The 24,806-nt window shown below is 32.2% G+C and overlaps 1 protein-coding gene across 2 annotated transcripts in view; it reads right to left on the bottom strand.

The window, feature by feature from the left end:
* The window catches only part of LOC130442920 (KH domain-containing, RNA-binding, signal transduction-associated protein 3-like), a 748,831-nt gene that overhangs the window by 505,918 nt on the left and 218,107 nt on the right, over positions 1 to 24,806 (bottom strand). For both annotated transcript variants that reach the window (XM_056777327.1, XM_056777328.1), the window contains one exon: positions 15,351 to 15,584. In XM_056777327.1, coding sequence (XP_056633305.1) covers positions 15,351 to 15,423 — 73 coding nt within the window. In that variant the 5' untranslated portion in view covers positions 15,424 to 15,584. The remainder of the gene's footprint in view (positions 1 to 15,350; positions 15,585 to 24,806) is intronic.

Here is a 24,806-nt window from a genome sequence, read left to right on the forward strand (position 1 = left end):
TCTTATAAAATAACTGGTTGAGATGAGTTGAAGAAATCAATGGATGAATAGATTTTAAGGAAGTGAAATTTAAATAAAGTATGTCATTATCTTATCTCAATTGTTTATAAGAATTGTATTTTTGTCATTTTTTTGCACTTCCAAACACGATGATATATTTATCAATTATTTACTTGAAACAACACGTCAATAAAAGTGACAAAGCCGCATATGGATATCTATTTCACAAGTGAAAAATCTAAAAGAAACATGTATATTATTATGCTGAGGTAAATTATAGTCGTGCTCTGAACAATAACGGGAATAAGTGACATGTTAAAGATCTATTTGAGATGTTTTGAGAGTGCTCCAATTTCAACATGGGTATTATGTATCATATAGGTATTGTTATTTGGCAGAACAAAATGAAAAATGAATCTGCTCAAGAGAGGAGAAATTCTAAACCAACTGAGTCAAACATACAATAGAAAGATGGGAAGAAAGGTTTGAGATATATAACTAACGATCTACAAGTAGCTGGAAGAAAACTTGCCATAATTTTAAATGACCTAACGTTATATTTCTGTTAAAAATTTCTTGCTCCATTAATAACGTATTTTTTTAATTACAACATATTTCAACGATAATATTTCACTATCCAAGGAATCCAATCTATACTATTTTTAAAAATGGCTAAATTACGCTTAGTTGTTATTGTAGGAAATTCATTTTGTGAGCAAGCATTGAAGAAACATTGAGAAGTTATCATAGTACAAAATAGAAACAAAATTTATACGAAGAATTTCTCAGAACCCCGTAAAACTTATAAGAACCTTTTTTACTATATATTTACGACTGGGTAGTATGTTAAGAAACTGTTAGGAACGTGACAAGGGTCTAACTTGAAACGACAAGGTAGAAAATGAAAAATAGTATATTAACTATGTTACACCTACTCACAATCTAATACAGTACGGTCGTTGAATATAAAACAGAGCAATTGGACCCAAGTGAGATTTTTTGTTATACATTTTAAGACTTATTCATATCTATAAAGATATTTCTCTCAATTATGTATTTCAATGTTAGTGCATATAGATTTTCTAGACTATTTATTGCTGATGCGTTTTATCTAATGGGATTTTGGTTTCTTTATTGGAAATCTGAATATTTCGTATTGAAATCATTGGAAGTTCCCAACATTTCAATGAAACCCTCGTGCCTTTCATGTCACTTAGGTATCCTGTTCATTCAGTGAATCTGCCGATTTGAATCTTTTTAAAATCTAGTGAATTTTCGTACTGAAACCATTGGAGTTCCAGATATTTGGATGGAATCTTTAAGCTATCGATATTACTGAAGTGTCATATTTGTCGGTTGTATATTTTATGGGCATTGAAATCGAACGGTTTGTGCAATACATCATAGTAACTTGAGTGTCTAGGCTCAGGAAGAGGAAGCTATTGGTTTAATAAGATTCATTACTTCTTATAACGTATACTTTTTAGAAATCTAATATCCTGATTATAAATTTTTTGCGACAAATTCTCATATACCGAGACACAAAACTGTTTGTTTTCGTGATTTTTCTGGGTTCTTCGAGAAAGTAGGCCATTACTTATTCTTATGTGTCACGCTGACTAGGAGTTTTAATGTAAAAGTTAGCTTAGGATTTTTTTATAGGTATCTCTATTTCTACTAGGAGTATGAAATTGTTGATTTGATACATACTAATTAAAAGTCAAAAAAAGGCTTTTATCATTTCTGGTTAAATATAAAATACTTAAACTAAAATACTAAACCCATCAATTTGGGTTTTTAAGAAACAAATGGACAAATGATGATATATTCTCCCTCCTTAATTATGTACACTCTAGCCTAAATAGCCAACAGTCCACTGCAACAACTTTTTATGATTTTTCTTGTATTGCAGTACTACGGTTTCAGGGGAACACCTCTCGCATGGTTTAACTCATACCTTACCAACAGAAGTCAGCTTGTAAGGGTTGATACAACGATGTCATTTTGCAAGCCAATAGGATGTGGAGTGCTCCAAGGTTCAGTACTTTAATATACCTTCATAAACGACATTGCCTAACTAGACATCAGTGGAAAAAATATGTATATTTTCAGATGACACTAGTTTCGCTTGAGCAACCCTGATCTCACGGCCCTTCATAGGACCATATCTAGTGACGTAATCACTATTAAATCATCAACGTTTCTAGAGCCAAACTTTTAAAATATAAAAATATATTATAGCCTTACTTATTAAATAACACCAGAATTGACGTCGTTTAATCTGTAAAATTCTTGAGGCTTGTTGTGGACAATTCCTTGAAATGGGAGTTACACATTGACGCCTTATCTAAAAAAATGAGTTCCTCCTGTTTTGCGCTGAGATCAGTTTTTAAAGAACTGAACTTATACATCTCAGTTTATTATGCCCTTATTGAGTCGTATCTCCGATATGCTCTTCTCTTCTGGGGTACATGTGGTGCGACTAAATTTGAGCGAATCTTCAAACTACAAAAGAGAGCTGCTAGATATTCACTCGGACTAAGCAGCAGAGCTCACTGCAGGGACTTTTTTAGAAGATTAAAAATTTTGACTCTTCATTTCTTATTAATCTTTGAATACGTTTGCCTAATTCGTAAACACGCTTCTGCAATTTAGAAAGATCATTGCACGACTATCCACGCACACCACGACCTTTACTTACCTATTCCACGTTGAAAATTAGTTGGAGGTTCAATATTTTACAATATAAAAAAATTCACAATCACTTGCCAATTGAAATCAAATAGATATCTTTTTTTCCCGGATTCCGCAATAATTTGAGGGCACATTTACTGGAACTTTTATTCTAATGATAATATTTGATTTCGGACATGCTACATTCTGATTTAATTTTTGCCTAACCATAACTATAATTTTGGTGCTACTATTGAAATTTTATCTTTATTTTTATGTTTGTTTCTTAGTTTTTACAAGCTTTTGTATACAAATTGTAATAATTTTTTGACAATAAAGCATTTCTCTCCAATGTTATTTTTCGGAACATTTTTGATGTGAAAATTTCCATTTACTCGTTAATAACTCGTAGCTTTATGTAACCCTTTCCTATATTCTCTAATGCAATAAATAACTGTAAACCTCAATAACTTCCTATAACTTTTTATAACTCATCATAACCCAACTATGTTGGAGTTTTTGGAACAGTTGGTGATATTCATACTACATCAACACTCACAATTACACTGTATGACATACGATTTGATAACCAAGTCATTGTCACCTTGTTATTTTCTGTATATAGTTTTCTAGTTACCTATATATCCTCTCATATCTATTTTTCACTTCCAATAATCACCCTCAACTTATTCTAACTTTCCATAAATGTAGATTTCAAGTTACTATTTATTTTTATATTTTGTATTTCTCTATTCCGATTCCCATATACCAGTATTTCCTGTAATTTTCACAACCCTCGAATCATTTAGAAAATATTTCAGTAAGTTACTAAATATTTTGGAAGCTGTTGCCTTTCTTTACCATTCTATAACCTTGGATGAGCTACGATAATTTCTTGTAACTACTCCATAGTTTTCTATATATATGTTCACAACTTCACATATTTATCAATAACTTTTTATAACTATATAAATTACTTCTCATACCTTTGATAATTACCTAGAATTTAATATATCTTTCTATTTTATCCTAAAGCAAATGACAAGTTTCTTTAAATTTCCCTAACTTTTTTTCTGGTAGGTTCAATGATCTGTCAACAGATTTAGTTTCTACTTCTTCTTCTTCCTCTTTCAATAGGTCAATCCTGCACGTTTGGCCGTATTCCTGGATCTTTCTGAGAAACTAAACTCCAGCTCTGGTACCACCTCTTTGGTGGTCTGCCTACAGGTCTGCGTGTGTTCGGTCTCTGAGTTTTAGTCCACTTTGCCCATCTGTGTTCTGGCATTCTTCCAAAGTCATCCCTCCAGAATCTCTTTCGTGCCCTGATCCATCTCACCACATCCTGTACGCCCAATTCTTCTCTCACGTCATCACTCCTTATTCGGTTCCTGAGGGCGACTTTCGTGATTGTTCGCAGTATTTTCATCTCTGTGGTTCTCATTATTCTTTTTGTTGTTGATATCTCGGCTGTATTTTCTGAGGCATATGTGGGAATAGGTCTCACACACGTTTTATAGATTCTGGTCTTGCTCTGTGAGCTCATCGCTTTGTTTCTCCAGACTATATCTCTCAGACAGCAGCTGACTTTTGATGCTTCCATCATCTGTGTCCGTGCTTCCTCTGACAGGTTTCTTTCACTAGATATATTAACTCCCAGGTGATTGAATATTGATACCTGCTGTATGATTCCCCTATCGACTGCCAATTTGCAGTTAATAGGATTTTTTGATATTACCATTGATTGTGTCTTGTTGACTGAGATGCTCATATTAAATTTTTCGGCAGAAATTTTCATCTTATATAGTAGACGTTGTAAGTCGTCATCATATTCTGCTACAGCAATACTATCGTCTGCATAAAACAATACCTTTAGGGAGCAGTGTATCGTACATTGACTTTGTTGACTTCCTCGACAATTTGACTCCAGATCGAATATTTAGTTTGTGTTTGTAATTTTGTGGATAGTTTGTTTTGTTCAATCTCCGAATAATTGACAGGGTATTTTATTAATTCGTTCTTCCATTTTTCATACATATTTTGAAGGTTCTTCGAATATGTGTTGTAGAATGAGATGTTTCAAAATTTCCATAGTAAGTTGTGAAGTCAACATAATTTACGCAACTTCTATAACAAATGATTTGAAACTCATGGAAAAACTATGAGGATCCTTTTAAAAGTCTAGCTTCGACAGCTGATTCACATCAAAATTCCAACTTCAATTGGATCACAACCTATATAGCTCAGTCTCTAGGAATAATAATCATTTGAAAGTTAGAAGAGCTTCAACATATCGATTCATATACAGAGAATTTCATTGCAAAATATTCATCCTTTATAAATCTGTAAGTTCCACATTTATACAGATTCAAATTAAATTAGACAACATATCATGAATTGAGTATTTTCTACTCAAATGTACTAGTTATAATTTTCTATGTGCCTTCACATAGTAACTTTTTTTTAATAGATTACCCTATACATTGTTACATTTGTCAATCTTCGATAGAGATACTGGTAATAAAGAGTACAGAACTCTTAATTAACTAATTAACTAATAAAACAAATTAGTAGTAGTAATAAAGCTTTAATATTCACCTTTTCTTCATATAATGATAGAATAGCAAATGCAACCCGCAGACTTAATCAATAATGAATCCCAACAAAGAGCTATAAACCTCCATAAATCCAGACAAAAGAGTATATGTTTATATCTAGCAATCTGGGTGATCACTTGTCTGTTTATCCAAAAACCAAAAACGTTTTTAATGAAAATTATCGCAACTCTAGAGTATAATGTTCCATTCTTGTTGTAACACCAACAAAGCTTTGATACATTATCAGCATTACCTATTATTATTTAGGGATAAACAGTATTTTGTGAAGTTTGAGTATGAAATTTCCGTATTGAATGCTGTTCGATATAGTTGTCATGTAGATTTTGGAGTAACTATTTTTTGTAAGTATCAAGTTTATTCTACTCTGAAATAATTCTAGAAGCACTGCTGATAGAAACACTCCCTCCACTTAAGATTTTCATGCTATTTTATTGGTAACTGATCTTGTTTTTAAGAATTTTGTCATTCATTCAGGCCCTAAATGAAGCGAGTGCGATCTCTAAGTCTCACGATATATTTATTTTATCAAATGATTAGAGCACCCGTTTAAACTGCAGTCATTCTTGGTAGACTTAAACGAGTACTGTTATTTTGAAGTATTTCATTATATTTTGAAATAAAGTTATTCATGATCTTGCATGTCATATTGTCACTTATAGCAGTGTAGATATAACAGGTATAACAGAGAACATTAGTACATTACAACTTGGTGAAGATAAAATTCAAACCAAAATGATTGAGACCGTGAAAAAAGAAAGAAAATATCCGATTATGAGATGATTTTTTAAGCTGATAAAAGATAGTTCTTTATGAAGGAGAACATTCATACTCTAGGGTCCAACAGAACCCTCCAAAAAATTTGTAGCTAGAAACCACATAATTCTCTGTCATCCCTTCTCTCTAAGGTTATTCCTGGATTATTGAATTTTTTTAGAAAATTTTTATACTGTTGAAGAGAAAGTTTGGTGAACACGCCGGCTATTCATAATTAATATCATGATTTTTTATGACCTATTTACATTATATTCTTTTGCTTTTAGACAAATTAATGATTTCCAGGAAACCAAGATTCTAGAATGTGATGATACTTTGTAAAACGAATCTTTAGCGGTCAGGGGAAAGTTATAGTTATTTATGCAAGTGTAAAAGTTATTGCACGCGACGTGAATCTGTCTAAAGTGGCCGTTGGAACTTAGAAGAACTTGGATAGTGTACTTTTCATTACTTTTCATTTCAGTTTAAATGATATAAAAATGTTTATGTGAAATATTTAATTGGGACATAATTTCGAGTTCTTACGGTATATATCGATCAAATTTAATCCTTCTTCAACCTCACCTCTAATGACAAAACTTCATTCCTTGTCTGTTTCTGAACGTGGCACTAATACAATTAATATTGAGTAAAATTCTTCTATGTATTCAATACTCAATTTTTGTAGTTCATCTCTACGACATGCCCCTGCGATGCCAAATATTGCAGCGATCTAGTAAGTGTATAGTATATAATCTAGTAAAATGTCTTACAAAAGCTAAACAATAATTAATGACTTGCTTTTTTCAACAAATACTGGGAGCTTCTCTTAGAAATTGGTAAATGTGTCCCCTATTAAATAGTTTTGACTTTTTTGTCAGAAATCCTCCAGAGTTTTTGATAATTCTTAATATTAGTATCTTTTTTTGTAGAAGCAAGAGGCAAACTCTCACCATTGAGTACTTAGACCAAAGTGATGAGGGTTTAATATCTTTCGATAATTTTTAAAAAAATGCAAGAAGCAAGCAAGAACTTTTTTATCGGAACAACATTTTTTAAAACGATTATAACGAATTCCATATATTTTTGACTATTTCACTAACTTCTGGTTGGGTCACAACAAATTCTTCTTCATCATTATCATCTATTTTTCCAATAATATTCCTCATTTTAAACTTTGTTTCATTGTCAAAATTAATAATTGACTGACATTTCTAGAGCTGCAGAATTGCATTATACTAATCATAGTAGTCGTGATCGCGTATGATTGAGGCATTTACGTTTTTGTTTATAAATTGTAATCATATGGCATTTTAGAGAAAAATACATTTCCTAGTAATTTTGTAATCCAATACATAATGAACTAGTGCCACACACAGTGAACACATCCGAATAGTGAAAAGTAAGCCAAATGGTGTACTTGAATAAATTAGATGATAATGATAGTGAATAATTTAGTGTGTACTTAAATTACGTAAAGATACACCGTGAACATAAACCCAACCGTTTTGTGATTAAAAACTGTTCAAATAAACAAGAACATTACATTATTACCTCCTGTTAAATAAATTGCTCACGTTTTTGAGATAACTAAGAAATTCTTATACCATGATCATTCAATGTAACGATTCGTTAAAATAATGTGGGTTGCTTTCCTTCGTTCAGGTAAAGTAGCATTTTTAGAAATACTCTCTAAAAGATTTATTATTTTCAGTTAATCTTTCTCATGCCACTCCAATACCCAAGAACAATAGTAGATGTATTTGAATTTGAACGCTCACATCATTGGGGTTGACCCAAGCTGTTCAATACTTAAATAAGTTTTTGTGGCTTGGCGTTTTTATGGTGGAGCACAAAGCCCGTTTTACTGAAATTTGAATTTTCTTCTCTCATTTAACAATTTATTGTTGATATTATAGGACTGAATCGGCCATTTGACAAGGTTGCAGAATTTCATATTATATTATTCCAAACACATACACGTAGGAGCTTAATGGTCGTCACCTGGCTTTGTCTACCTTTGTGTCACTTCACCATATTTCGACCACGATCGTTTGCGTTAAACATGCGTCAGAGATATCTTGACAGTTCAATGCCGAAATATCAGTTGCAACATTTCATCGGTTTTTTACTATCGAGTTTCTACTACGAAAATATCGAACAAATCAGGACACGATGCGATATGTTACAGCATTACCATCGTAAATAACACAAATTTCTCTACATGTCTGTGAATACGCCTTTTATATAGTGCAAAAACAGGAAAAACAATATTTATTCACAAATTTCCTTCATTTCTTAATATTATCATGATTTAACTGAAACAATGAGTTAATAGTAAACCTATCTTCACAATAACGCAGTCTTCTTCTTCTTATCCATATACCAAAAGCTATTCAATATGTAAAACAAAAATCATCGATTTCTAGCAGGGGAGTAACTCTCAAGACTTGCCTTCCTCGACTGCTTTGCAAGGATTTTTCAAATTCCTATATATCGAATATTCTAGACAGGTCAATTTATCAGTTTTGTCCACATAACTTATTTGCTTTCTTTTTCTATGAAATTGTACAACTAATCGAATATATTTTCTTCGCCAACTAATAATTACGTTTTTTTTACTATTAGTCCGGGAGCGGTCAATGCAATGGAAACATTGGTATTCTTATGTACTTTGAGCCGCTGCAAATATGGTTAATTTTAAGAAGTAAAGGTGTCTTGCCATTTTTCTGTATAATGCATATTTAAAAATTTTTAGAAATAGACGGTTTTCACTAACTGTCTATGTTAATGACTTTTGACGAGCTGCACATGTGTAAAAATTGAAAAATCGTATTTATTATATGTATTAGAATATTCTCAAATGGGAAAGAATATATTTTTAGAAATTTTTTTGAATAAATATTCAATGTACATTAAAATTTTATATCACAGTTATTATTACATGATTAAGCACATACTTGATGTTTTCATTTACCAACGTTGATATCGAATTTTTATTATTTCATATTAATGACTAATTATCTAAATAGAACAACAAACGTTTTCATTTCATTTTCTCAATTGGCTTAATGAATTTATAAAGTAATAACAATAAAATCAATTTGTAATGTAACAACTTAAAGTTATTGAAAAATATATATGACACCAGTACTTCGTTTAAATGTTTTCAGTAACAATAATTCAGGTTGTAATTTATTTGGTCGAGTAATTAGAAAGCTTATATAGTGGAATGGTTTTGTTTATGGTAATGCCAAAGTTTTGTTGTTGATTTTTTTTGAGGCAGATAGTAAATTAGAGACATAAAATGAGCGCGAGAACAGAGCCGCCTGCATTTGGTGCACTCTGATCGAGGATCGTCGCCACGCGATGCAACGTTGAGAAGGCGCTTAATTGTTAATAGCGAAAAGTGCCAAACGCCAAACCTGCACTAATATCGAAGTACACCAATTTGTAGAGTAAGGTTCAAAGAACAAGTACGATTTTTTCAATTTTACAAATGTTCAGTTGGTCAAAAGTTAAGTCAAAATCGTCCATTTTTCGACTCTCAAAAACTTTTGAGTATGAATTATACGGAAAAATGACAAGAGATCTTATCTTCTTATAATGAAGCATATTTGCATAAAAAAATTGTCCGAACCGAAAAAACCATTTGTTCATCATTTGTTTAAGCAATTGCGATTTAAACAAAAAGTACCAGTTTCTCGCAAAAAGGAGCATATTTGGATTCAGCGGCTCAATAGGATATTCATTTTATAAAAAATATGTACGAACTTTCTTACGCATGAAATTTTAGGAAAAACTATTTGAATAAATTGGTACCAAGTACTTCTCAGATTCAGATTTTCAATAATTTTTTTATTATATTTCTCAATAACGGTTTATCTTGAACACATCTCAACTGAATTATATATGATGGATATGTAGACATACAAAAATATTCACTACATTTTTTTCTCTTATAATACAATTTTTTGACTACTGGTACATCTCATTTTAATTGATAAAAGTGAACAACTCTTATTATAAGAAATTAGTTTCACAACAATCCAATGTCTCGGACTGATCAATCTATTCGTGTAAGAGAATGACGAGAAAAAAATGTACTGTGGTGCTTTGTAAATATATCACGTATACATACAAATTATCACCACTGAGTTGGAATTTTTGGAACCGTTGGTGATATTCATACTAAATACACTGTTTACACCACCACTACACCAACACTGACAATTAAACTGTCAGAGACTTCAGGTAAACCTTTACCTGATGAAGATAACTTGGCTATCGAAACGCGCGTCAAACAGTATTATTATGATTGTGGGCGTTGTGGTCGTATGAATAGTTGATTTAGTACATATTCTTAGATTTGAACTGAAATATAGTATAGAACAATACATATTGTGAACCATCTTTATACATTTGGGCAGAATTTCAATAAACTCATTTTTTCATATTATATCAGCTTTCTTTGTAAACAAACTAATTCATTCTAATCAATATTTAAACTACTGGAGATTTTAATTAATTCTAAACTTCTCTTTAGCTTTACTCTGCTAATTTCGGACCGGCCTGTCTCTTCGAATCTCGAAACTTTATACTTTATCTGCTTTCCATATCTAATTTATTACATTTTGCGCCATTACGATTATTGCTGTTATTGGGCTAATTGAAAAATACTCCTGAGCGAGTTCCAGTAATGGAGGCTCCGAACACAGCAGCTAATCCAACCTTCAAGCTTTAAGTGATTGATTCATCTCTGAACTCCAATAACCCGCCGCCATCACAGCTAGAAATCTATTCTGTTTTCCAACTCACAGCAACTTTACCCAACTGGTACAACATTGGAATGGAACGTGAAGGTAATAACATAATTCAATCGACATCACCGAGATAGTTATTGAAACTTAATTAATGCATTTCGGTCGATGAGATGTGTGCAGAATTCTCCAGTTCAATTTATCTAATAATGGTTCGAGCTAATTTAGGAAATAATCTTTTTCAATATGAAACTTATAAATACATAAATCCTTCTCATTACGATAACATCGTATGTTACGAAAACATGGTATTGAACGCAGTTTTGTTTCTTATTTATATTTGAATGGATGAATTTGTAAAATTCTTGATATTATTTTCTAGATGAATTGTTATTAATATAATAGTATATGAATATTAATAAATGGTACAGGTAAAAATACATTTAAAAAGATTTTGAACACAAGAATAGAGAAACAGTTATTGAGAGTTCTCCACTGAAAATCAATACGGTAAAAATCGTAAATAACAAAAATAAATTAGTGTTATCAAATGGAATACAAAACAAAAGGATAAATCCTTAATCCAAGTCAGAAAAGAAAAAAAATATATAACAAAATGGATATAAAAAAATACCGGAACATAATATGAGATAGAAATAACCGGAGTAATTGAATAAATCATGAAAATGAGAAAAAGGAAAAATAAATACCAATAATCCCCATTTCATTTAAAAGTGTCATAAAGATAGAGAGAAAAGAGGGTCATCAAATAATAATAAATACAGTAAAAATTAACATAGATGAAATAAAAATTAACTTATTGAATTCTATAAATATATGTCTATAAAATAAACGTTGAACGAGGGTTGCAACTTATGTTTTTATATATGGCAACATTGATGTGAAGATGTCAAATCTGAAATTCACATCATGGATTTTGAAAGTGAAAAGGTTGTTTACATTGGATACCGCATAATATAAAAACCGCTCAAAAGAGCTCGTGTCGATTAATACACAAAAATGCTAAAAAAATGTAATCGCGTTGCTTTAAAACACGTCTGGACCCGAAACTAAACAACAATCTACTGTATGGGTCTTTCAAGACGAGCCAAATCCAACAAAAGTTGTTCGCGTATGAAATACTTCGAAACAAATGATCACCTATTTTTTTGAAGTAACTGGACATTTCACCACCGTTTCCTTAGAATAGCGAAAGAACGGTGAATCTGTATAGAATACCAGCATCAGTTTTCCAGCAATGTTTGAAAAAATCAGAGAAACCAATCGCATTCTCCACCATGACTATGCGAGCTCTCACACATCAGTTCTAACAAAAACGTTTTTGAATAATAAACATTAAATTGATGGGTCGACCGCTGAATGGTCTTTTTTGACACCCAATTATTTCTTCTTATTTCCACAGATCAAAATTTCATTGCGAGGTCAACGTTTTTCTACACCTTAAGAAACAGTTGATGTGTTGAAACCTCATTTTTTGGAGGAATGGGAAAATTCTTCGAAAATTTGTTCAAACGCATGCAAAAGTTTATTAGAGAATATTTTGAAAAACAATAGAGCCACATCCAATTATAAATATTTTTTTCTATTTTTCTTTCTCAAAATTTGAGTAGCAAACCTCGTATGGCATATTATGAACACAATGAACAAATGTACCACTTTGTATTCTTCTAAAAATTCAACAGGAAACTACGAGGCTAACTAAATGGGCAAGAGGATGGAGTAGTAATAGTTATGTGATAATGGAATAGGAAAGCAGGTGACGATCGAAACAAGAGAATGGATCGGAATATTGAAGAGATAGAAGATAAATGAAACTAATTTGCAATGATTGTATGAAACATAAAATTTTATTGCCAACAATAGGAACGCCAGAAGTCTGATGGACTATATTTTATGAGCTCAATATTTAATAAAAAGAATACAAAATTTAAAACAATGAAATATATAGAATTGAAAATCATTCATGAATTATTAGTGAAATTAGAGAAATTTGGAAAGAACAAAAATATAAAAAAAAAGATCATGAACTGATAAAAAAAGATGCTATACCTCGAAGGAAAAATTATAGAGGTATATGTGGAAAAAGTAAGTAGGAATGTGAAGATAATGAATACATGGACCAAAAAAATATTAATTGAAGGCGAAGAAAACTATATAAATAAAAGATAAGCAGTGAAAACTGAAATAAAAAGAAAAGTGTATAGAATTTCGAAAACTATACGGAAAATGTGAAAATACCTAGATCTTATATGAGTATATAGAAAATAGAAAGATCAAGAGTGCAAACAAACATTATGCCAAACATGCCGGAATAGCTTATAATTTATAGAGAAACAGAGGACAGATCAATCTCGTTACATTTCATACTTAACATAGACAAAATGGTGAAGTTTATTTATATAGAAGCACAGATCCTGAAACTATGTTTAGAAATTTGTTGCACCCTAGCACATCCACTTATCAATATCAATGCACCGGGTCGCCTAGATTCTTCTCTAATTGCTTTGATGTTTAGTATATAAGTAGTATAAGTAAACATTAATGACTATCTTTTTCTTTAGTTCGGCAATTGCAAACTTACAGATCATGGCAACGTTACTATGTGTCTATTGTTGTTTTTGTGTTGAGAGTTATGGAGATTCCATCAAAGGCATTTGTCCAGCACGAAGCGGTTTTTAGAAATAATTCCTCTCACTTCTGAACTGGAATAAGAATGAATATGAAACCAATGTGTGATTGGCAAGGTGAACGACGAGCCAAATCCCTTTAGTCTTTAACCGACACCAGACTGTTATCTCCCAACACGAGCGCCAACGTCTTTCATCGTTGGTGTCAACCCTACTTAGTTCATCCACAAATAAGACGAATGCTGTTGGCCACAACACACAACACTCCAATATGTGAATTTTTTCAATTTCTTCTCATTGCGGATTGATTTGATCGACTGATATTATTCATTTTCGTACTCGTAGAGCGTTTAATATTAATAAAACAGAAATAATTTTTTTGGCATATATTGGAAAAATAAACTCATGAGCAAAAAATCGACTTAAGTCGCACCCTCGTGGTCAAAAGCCTCTAGCAAAAAATATGTAGCCACCAATACTTTCCTTATTTTAGCATTTCAAAGCCATTAGTCTTAGTTTATAAGGAGTGGTCTATTCTGCTGTTGAGTCATTTTTTTGCTAAAAAAATTAAAAAAAAAAGATTTATAATTAACAGTAGAGAAAATACATCCTTAAATTCGTCAAAATATTAATTTATTTGAAATTAACCTATCAATATTGAGTGTTAGAACCTTTGGCTTTAATAAGAGATTCCAATTGCTTCTTTTAGGATCGAGTAAGTTTGTTACTCGATCTTGTTCGATGCTATCCCATTCTTCAGTGAGCGCCGTTTTGAGGTCTGATTTCGTGGCTGGTGCAGGATGTCTAGTTTAAAAATTTTGTCTTCTCTTATGTGTGGGCCACGCGCTGACCAATCCATAGCAGCAATTGCGGTAAGATGTAAAAACTGCCGTACGGAACTTGCAGTATGTGGAAGGCCATTGCCTGCATTGGCATGAAATTTTCGTCGATGAAACTGCCGTAGGCAACGACTTGATCCCCTAAAATTCCTTCTATGAATCGGTTCGCCGTTAATTCCCCGCTCCATCGTCGGTTTCAATAAAGACCAACTCGGTTTTTGCTTTCTTCTGTAGAGTAGAATTAAAGCGTTCTCTGGCAAATCGTCGATAAGTCCAGTAGCTGGACTTTTTGGCTAGTTCTGACTATCCAGCTACTCACTGTGAATTGAATCATTCATAATTCTCAGATGTGTACCTTTTCTTCCGGAACCGCATCTGCGATGAAAATTACCAATCTCTAGGTAACCACGGCAAATTCTGGAAACAGCAGACTCATGTTCAGCGCACTGGCCACTTCTCGTTGACTCTGGCCTTGTCGCAATAGGACGAACATTTGAGCAGCTTTATTTCTTATTGTGTCCATTTGTGGTTAAATTCTTGTTCTTTGTTAACGGAGATCTGTATCGGATGACGTTTGATCGCTAGCTGATATTGGCAGGTCAGGTATTATATACAAGCATGAAAAAGGTTATTATTGATCATAACATATTGTGGACTGTAAGAGTGAGAAACCTCACAATTTTTCATATCATTTTGAAGCTAATGCCATCAGCTTCAAGGTTTTACTAAAAAATACAGTTGCATGTTCAGTTTTTTTTTTGCCAGTGACTTGCGATTGCATATGTGTCGTCTAAGTTCACTTTTTTGTTCACAAGTGTATTAATATGCGAAAATGATCAAAAATAAGACGTAGCATAAGGCAGCTGAAAGGTAGTGAATTAGCTTAATATAACCAATATTCCATCATATTTCTCAATTTTACATATCATTTCATAAGTGTTGATTTCAAATATTTCTTTTTTTTCTTTTTATATGGTTTGAAATTGAATTTTACAAAAAAATAAAACCCATTGCCGTTAATTTTACCCTGAATTAATAGATTATTAAAACAAAAATACTCACTCGAATGATGCGTTTGATTAACCTGCATAGCACCAGATGCTTTATCCCTACCCATTTCCTCGTCAGATTTCATGTGAACAATAGAAAGTTCGAAATTGCGATCCACTTTGAAATTTTTGTGTCTCTTGTAACACTTTCAGTAGAATAAGAGGAGAGACGAATGGATATCGTTCCAAACGGTTGATTCACGCGAGAATTTAAAAAATCAATTGATATACTCGTTAATGATGTAACCTGCAAAAAGGAGAAATATGATAATTAAAGTTGCGTTGCACAAAGATACGATAGAAATTTTATTGGAACACATTATTATATTCAAATCTAATATTGTTCATGAAGTAATGTAACTTACCAATATTCTGTTTTCCCTTAGGGTTGCAAGAAAATATTGAATGAAAGTTTTCTCAAAAAATTTATCTGCATAAGCGACTTTGAAATAAATTACATATTTTTTTCCAACCAGTGTAACCAGTATGTGATTGAAATTTTGATAATCATTGAATTACAAAAAAATTCGTCAAGACTTTATAATTCTACATTCAAAACTTTGTTACAGTAAATTTGAAACAAACAAAAAATACATAAGTTAAATGAATGACTGTTGCAAAATCCATGATTTGGACCGATAGGAAGATATCGTTTGTAAATAAAAATTCAGCTGTGGGGATCGCTATACTGTTTTAAAAAGTGGGTATAATTAAAAATCATTTCATAACTGAGTGACTCAAGACTGTAGCTGATAATAAAAAATCTTACGTTATGGTTTGTAGAAAATCCTTGTACGAGGTCTGGCTATTAAATAACGACACTGCGCGCCTAAAGGGGTTAAATAAAAAATGAGTAGTGCGTTGGGTATCTAGATATCTTGTCCATACACGTCCCAAAAGAGGTTTCCGTCACTATTATAGTATTTGTGTAGTTTGAAACGAACGTGTTATTTTCTTGTACCAAAAACCATGTGTGGCGAAAAACAGGAGCAAGGTATCAATCTCAAATTTTTCGTTAAATTGAAAAAAAAACTCCGACTGAGTGCTATGAATTGTGGCAAAAGACCTATGGGGACAATTCTCTATCTTGTGCGCGTGTTTTTAAGTGGTGTAAGCTTTTTAGTAAGTGCCGAGAATGTAAATAAAAATTCGATACAATGTTGATCATTTTTTTCGACATTAACGGTATCGCGATGACTGAATGGGTTACAGAGGGCCAGACTGTCAACCAGACGGCAGAGCTCCTAAAGGCGCTCACCAAAGAAGACTTCCAGCACTGCTTCGATCAATGGAAAAAACATATGGAAAGGTGTGTGGCCAGGGGAGGGGAGTGCATTCAAGGGGAGCATTCGAATGTAGAATAATTTTCGTGATAAAACCCTTTTTCGTAACCAGTCTCTTTATTTAATAGCCAGACCTCGTATAACCATTCCAATAGGTGGTAACTGCAATAATAGAGTGTAGGATCTCTCTATAACATTATGAAAAAGGATAGGTTTACTTTTTATCAAGTGATGATAGTATGTCTTATCTGGACACCGCAGAATGAAATTTTATGTTACCACAATGCAAAGTTTCACAAATAACATAGTCTTTTCCAATGAAGCCACGTTTATGGTAGCGGATAGCGCTACTAGTACTTTTCGCTTGGAACGCTGATAGACGAGATTTGACGAGTCTGGCGTGTAGATCAGCTCCCCTTCTCCCAGTTTTCGTCTTGTTGAGCCGTTTTCAACGTACATGTTTGTCTTGGTAGCCATTAAAGATGCATCTTCCATTCGATTTTCACGCAAAGTACAAATTACGCTGTATGATTTGTTTATTGTGTGTAAAAAAAGTTCCTCCAGTGGACATTCATTCCAAACTGTGTTAGGTGTATGGGGAAAAGTGTGTGCAACATGTGCGCAAATGGTGTGGAGAATTCGGAGACAAAAATACAGATTTGGATAGGATACTGTCTCAAACCACCTTACAGCTAAGACTTGGCATCCAGTGATCACCATCTCTTCCCTGAATGAAAGAAACAATTGGTAGGGACGCATATAACAACCGACGAAAAGCTCAAAAAAGAGGTTTTAAGCTATCGTCGCGGTACGGAGGCAGACTCAGGAATAACGAAGATGATACACCGCACGCAAAAATGCATTTATATGCACGGCGATTATGTCGAAAAATAAAGGTTGAGTATTAGCTATTCAAAATATTTCACAATATAAGATAACCTAACCTAAAAATATATTGCTTCATTTATCAATAAAAATGATTTATCATTTATCAAATATTACATGCAAGCCAAATCTTAAATTTAGAGCTGAAGCCTCACAGAAAAAAATCAGTTTCCACATTGTAGCCGTGTAGAGAAGTTATTTTATAACGTTATTCTTCTTTTCCATTCATGTTTCCATTTCGTTATAACTGTGTTCTACGAATTTGGGAAGCTTTCCCCAGTCGGATTTTCTATAAAAGCTGAGGAGATAAATTGATAGGAGAAGATTAGAAGAGCAGTTTTGGAAAAATCCGAAGGGTAATGTTATATTTGACTATGAAACATAATTTTATTGTTAATACCGAAATTCATACAAACAAATATGCGAAGTATCTACTAATGAAAAAATTTTTCCCATTCAAAGTGTGTATGTTAAACAGTCATATACCTACCTAATTCACAATTAAATTGTTCAAATAGAAGTATACACAAGTGTTGAATAGTCGAATTTATGTGTAAATATGCATTGATGAGTTTACTTTACCCGAATTCCTCAACGTTATTTGATCGTGGTAAAGCTAGTATACAGGTTTATATTGAGTTCGGGATATTTGGTTCCTTCTCATTAGTATAAAAATAAATTATCAAGAAGAAATTTTATCTGGAAATTTTTCAATGAAAATGAATCGTCATGTGAGTATTATGAATTATGTTTCCTATTATACTTTTCTGAAAACACATAGTGTTCATCTGTTTTTACAAATATATAACGGTGGCATTTTCAGGACAGCGCACAGAAAATTTTTCCCGATCTCCGATTTTTTCTTCGTGCGATAAAAAAAATACAATTGTAATTAATTATAAGAAAAAACAATTATATATTTATATAAAACACTTTCCTAGATACGACATAATTGTTATGTTTAGGAATCGTTGGTATTAAGAGGAACATTTATTGTACAATTTGTATTATTGCAGGAGTTCAGTCCTTCCAGTATTTCATTCTTCAAAACTAAAGATTTTGATGCAGATAGTTCGCACAAATGTTCTGATTTTTCGGATGGAATATCAAAGACCTTGACTTTTGCAAGTGGGAAGGGTTGAACAATTTTTGTGATACTTCTAGTTTTCTTTGTATGGATTCTTCTATGTATCCTTCTGCTATGTTGGAAGAACGCCATCCTTCGTGACTTTACAGAGTCAGAAAATCACGGTGCCACTTTCTACCAACATGGTGGCCAAAGAACGCTTTTGCCCATGTCCGGTATATTCTGCGGGATTTTTCAGTTTCAGGTATTTTACAACAAATTTCCGGACAGCGCTGATTGTATGAAAACCAACATGTTGAGTGTAATACCTATGATTTCGATATGCAACAATAATCTTCTGCTGTTCATATTTTCAGGCAATAGATCTGCATATTTATGGTAAAGTGCACAGGGCTCGAATGTACATCTTTCATTGGTAATGGTAAAACTTCTGGACATAGGATTTTTTTCATCTGGCAAAAACACAACAATAAAGCTCCCATTATATCTTCCACATCCTCTAAACTCAAACTTATTAAATCATCTCTACGACATGCACCAAAGATCCCAAACAATAAAATGATTTTTGCCAGTAGAAATTGTCCATTTAAAGCTTCGCATGACATTGTGGATACTTGTTCTGCTGTACCCTTAACATTTTAGGTATATCACACAGTGTGACGCTGCAAAAAAAGAAATAGTTTTTAGATATTTTCTGTTGTCAGCAATTTCTTTTATATACCTAAACAACTTTTGAGCATTGAGACTCGATTCTAGAAGATTTCATATCCTTTGCTATTTCGACAAAATAAACTATATTATAATATATAATAATATAAACTATAAATTATATATTTTATAATCTCTATCATTTTCGATGATTTTATTTTCATAATTTTTATTAGAAACTATACAAATGAGTTTCCAATCATTCTGATGAAGGACAAAAATATCGAAGCATCAAGGGTATTATTTACTATTAATAATTAAAATAGATTAAGAGTCCTGAAATCAAGACGATTTATCAGCAAAAGAAGGTTTGACCAGTGTGTACCACCAATTCTAACATAATGATAACATAGACAGAACAAAAACAAATGAATGGCTATGAGCAAGATATTTAGCAAGAATAACTGAGAATAGATGGACTTCACCGATAACGCAAAGGTACCGACGGAACATAAAAAGAACCAGAAGAAGTGTAAAACAGTTTACCTTCAGTAGTAATAGGTAGGACCAGAGTATTAGAGAATATGCATACATCTTTGCTATTAAATATGATTATTGTGGCAATATAATAACAATGTTTTTATATGTATTCCTAGGTTTCGATCAATTTCATCATCGAGAATTGAAATTATGGTCGAAATATGATAGGAAGATATATATACAGGGCGTTTAAATTTTCTAATTATTAAGTCAAGTCCTTTTTGAAGCCCAAACATTCATCTGTAACAGAAAAAATTGTGAATTACTGAGAAAAAACTCATGAAAGAATGTACATCAAAGTTGTTATACTTTTAAATTATTAAGCCATGGTCTACCTCCCTACCCTACCCCGGGTATTTCTAAATTCATACAACAAAATGCAGAAGGTGATTGCTCGTATGAAATCAAGATGGGTCTTTCTTATAACAAAATTTCTTCAGCCCACGTTTCCAAGATATCAACCTTAAAAGGTGGTGATTAAAATTGAGCTTTTATTTTTCTCTTCTATTTCAGTTATTCTATAAACTAAATTCTATAATTTTCGCGAACTAGCTACGGGTATTTTTCCAATATTCCAGTTACATTATACGGTAGTGAAATTAACAATTCTTACTTTATTTCATGTCTAAAATTTTTTTTCAAGTTGAAGTCTTGTAGAATAAAATTATAACTTCAAATCCGTGTTTTATCTAAAAATATTTTGTATTCTTTAATTTTTTGCCGAACTAATAGTTGCAGAGAAAAAAAATAAACCACATAATTTATAATTATTTTAAATAAATTGAGTTGAAAACAGTAGAGATATGAAGGGTGATATGATTCAAAATAAATGTTGAAAATGACCACCAATTTCAAAATTTCAAGTTTCTAGCTTTACTGAAATTTTAGAAAAAAAAAACTCAATTTTAGTCACCACCTTTTAAGGGTAAATTTTGTTACAAGAAAGAACCTTCTCAATTTTATACGAGCAATTACCTCCCGAATTTTGTCGCATGAATTTAGAAACTCCCTGTACACAACTGAAAATATTGAAATTGAATTACATGAATTAATCGAGAATAATGATGCTTCTCTGAATTTTATATGAAATATTATATGATTTGAAAAACCATCTAGCTTAATATTTATATCTATGATCATTTTGTCAATATTTTTTTATTTTTCACATTGAGATCTGTTCAATGAACGATTTGGTTAATTTAGATCCTTATAAGTGAAGTTGAGCTTTCATAGGTTAAGTTAAGTTATGTGGTTGACTTTTATAGAAATAGTTTTTTCAAAATCTAAAAGATAGGCATATGTTATTTAAATCGGCTTTCTTATCAATACATTGATCATCACTACATGTTGAAGATCTCATATAAGTAAAAATTGTAAACTTAATAGAGGAACTCTATTTGAATTATTAATTTTCATTTTCATTAATACATATTTTCCTCATAATAGAATGAAATGAAAAATCTAATATTGTATTATTGATAATAGATATTTCGTTTTTGTTAATGTTAAATAAGTTCACATGTTCTCAAAACATTTGGAAACTGTACCCTTATATTAATTTTTTAGCCCGTTTTTTTATATTTGTACATATGTCGCAATACTAATGTGAATATGTCAAGTCTAAAATAGACATTAAAAGTTTGTCAATATTAAAGGTGAACGTACTCAGAACGTGTTATCATATGAGTGTCATTTGAGTTGTTTACAGATAACTGAAATATCCATCTTGGTAATTGATGTTGTAATAATGGAATTTTCGTGAGATGGTTTTCTATGACATTTGACGTCGATTAAACTAATAACAGTGTTCCGATCAATAATAAAATGAAATGAAAAATTGAATATTATTGATAATATAATGTTAATGTTAAATAAGTTCATTAATAAGTTTATATGTTTTCAAAACATTTGTAATCTGTACCCTTATACCAATTTTTTAGCCTGCTTTTTATATTTGTACAGTTCTATGTACCAACACCAATACAAAAGATATTCATATTATGTGAATTTACCATAATAATACATTTTACATTATTCAGCCAGCAATTTATATTATATATTAAACTTTGTTCAATTTCTCAATTATTATGTTTTAAAAGACAATATTCCTAGTGCTAGGATCTAATTTCAGTCTTTATTATTATGATAAACAGCAACGCCGGATTAGAGACTTCGATTGTCAAAACGTTACACTGCTTCGCTGAGATGCAAAAACATTGAAACCGGACAAAACCTCCTCTTAGCAGTTGTGAGCCATTAGGGATTTGTCTTTGACAGAAACATAGATAATCGTAACGTAATGTAATTTTATATTGGCCATCAGTGTAGCCTAGAGCATAGTTGTTTCTCCGGTGAGTCATGTTTAAAAATTATCAAAATTCGAAAGAAATTAGAACCTTTTGAGATTATATTTCGTCATATTAGATGCATGAATAGTTGAGAAGGGACTACTGGTATAATATCACATTCTTTGATACTTCTATTCAGGTCAATTTGATCGAACTGATAGTTGCGGAAGTAATGCGGAGGCTTAAATGTTTGTGACCACTTTAATACAGATTTATCGTCAAAATGGATGTGACGAACATAATGTAGCGCTTCGAATTCTAATAAAAACTTAAAATTATGAGATTAAACTGACACAAACAAACGACCATCCATCAATGTATTATGGTAATGGTATTAGTTCCTGTTCAAACTTTGCTCTAATTTATACTTTTTATGAGCGACCCTTGTCGAAGACAAGCCAATCTAGATTAATTCCATTATTTTGGTCATTCCGTCGATAAAAACACGTTGGCATAAAAGGTGATAGATACCAAAATCTGTTATTGTAATATAAATCGAGCATTCAAGGCGAGAGGAGAAACATGAATAAATTTTTTGGTGATATTCCTACTTGATGACTAAGAGTCTAAGTTTATACGTTATTATAAATAATTTTCAGTTCCAATATAATTCAGTTGGTAAATACTGAGAACATTTTTCATCCTCTAATATGACAATCCGACTGTTACATTTTTCTTCAGATGTTTCCAGCTTCATTGATCAATTATTGTGTCACAGTAATCACTTTTGTTGAAGCTATTTCCAGTATATGAAAAAATTTATTTGTCGATTTCACTCAGCTCTAGTCTAGTACAAAAGAGCAGAGTCTAATTTTGAACATATTATTCTTTCATCATTGATCAACTAATTGATTATATTAAATGTGTTTCTCCTGCAACAATTCTGGTAACAAAAATAATTAACACAATATTCATTCTATTGATAGAATGGGGATAGGACAAGCATTATTCGCTACGAGAATCTGCCGGCGAAGGAATTTGTTCTCCAAACTCCAACAAGCGAATACATATTCTGCGTCCTCGGACAATGTGCAGTTTATACTGGCAACTTTCAGGGAACTCAACCTATAGACTGATGCTATTCTCTGACACATCTCCTGTTTCTGTGTTGCGTCGACCCAGATGGAAATTTCATATATGTAATCACACATGAGACCACCGACGAAAAGAAGGCTCTCCACCTATGTTGTGGACCTCCAGAGCTCCGCAATATCCAAGATAAGATGTTCATCACTTCAGAAGCCTTTGCACTTACGACCTCTGCCTGCTGGTAGCAAGTATAGATTTCCTCGAGGACGGTATCAAAAGTGAAGTTGTTCTCTCTAGATACTCTACTACATTTACTATGGCTACGTTGTCGGAGAATGCTATAATATTAGATGCCCTAGTGTTTGTTTATGTCCATTTATGTGTTTGTATAAATAAAGCTTAATTTTGTGCGTAAGTGACTCTTGACATATAAAACAGGGATCACCAAAAGGTACGAGGGTTACTACTTAAGTTTTGATATGTGGCAACACTAATGTGAATATGTCAAGTCTAGCATTGCCATCATAAGTTTGTCAATATTAAATATGGATGTACTCGTGTTATCATATGAGTGTCATTTGAGTTGTTTACAGATAATTGAAATATTCGACGTCGATTAAACCAATAACAGAGTGCCGATCAAGACGACTTTTGGCGATAACGCATCTTGAGCCAGCGTGCTTTACTAGTTTTCCGAATTCAATCGTGAGAGCACTTACCATAGGATGAATTTGGTGAAGGTCGTCTAAAATCGGTTGTTGTGACGAAAACATCGATGTTGTACGTAAACTAATATTGCAAGATCTTCGTGTGATATACCGTAAGATTTAGGCAAACTTGGCATTAGTTCCACTCTTAAACATTCAATATTGCATGAAAATTTGGCCATCAAGAAGATTTATTTGTTAGCATAATTTGAAAATCGCTTGAAAAAGCTCGTGCTGATTGGTGCGAAGCAATGCTGGCAAAATTTAATCACGGTGCTTCAAAATACGTTTATTAGATCATGGCAGGCAACTAATCATGGATGTATGCATATGAACTTAAAACTAAACAACAATCGACTGCATGAGAATAACTGGACAAATCACCACCGTTGCATTAGAGCAATGTAGAACGGTTAATTCTGAATGGTACCCCAGCATTTTTTGCCAAAAGTGTTCTAAAACATCAAGGAAAACGATCGTGAAAAAGAATCATTCATTACTACGACAATGCGATCTCTCACAAATCAGTTTAAACAAAAACGTTTTTGAACAGTCAAAACATCAAATTGATGGGACATAAAGTTCTTGTCTGGCACCAATCGATTTCTTAGTCTCGCAGATGAAAAATAAGTTGCGAGGTCAACGTGTTTCTATGCATGAAAAGCGACTAGAACCTCAATCGGACTGGCTTCGACAATTGTTTCATAACGCATATAAAAGAGTATTGATCTCAATTGAGAATATCTTGGAAAACAATAAGCCACATCCGATTATAAATATTTGTTTTTATTCTTCCCGCTCAAAACTTAGGTAGCAACCCTCGTATCTCTTATTATTCATAACAGATTCCTCGAGGAATTTACTTCATTTATTTATTCATTTTTTCTTTCGCCTTTCAAGTGATTCAAACCAGATCCTAATAGATCAAGAAAAACCCTAGAG

Source organism: Diorhabda sublineata, chromosome 4, assembly GCF_026230105.1.
Source record: "Diorhabda sublineata isolate icDioSubl1.1 chromosome 4, icDioSubl1.1, whole genome shotgun sequence".
NCBI classification, from domain to species: domain Eukaryota; kingdom Metazoa; phylum Arthropoda; class Insecta; order Coleoptera; family Chrysomelidae; genus Diorhabda; species Diorhabda sublineata.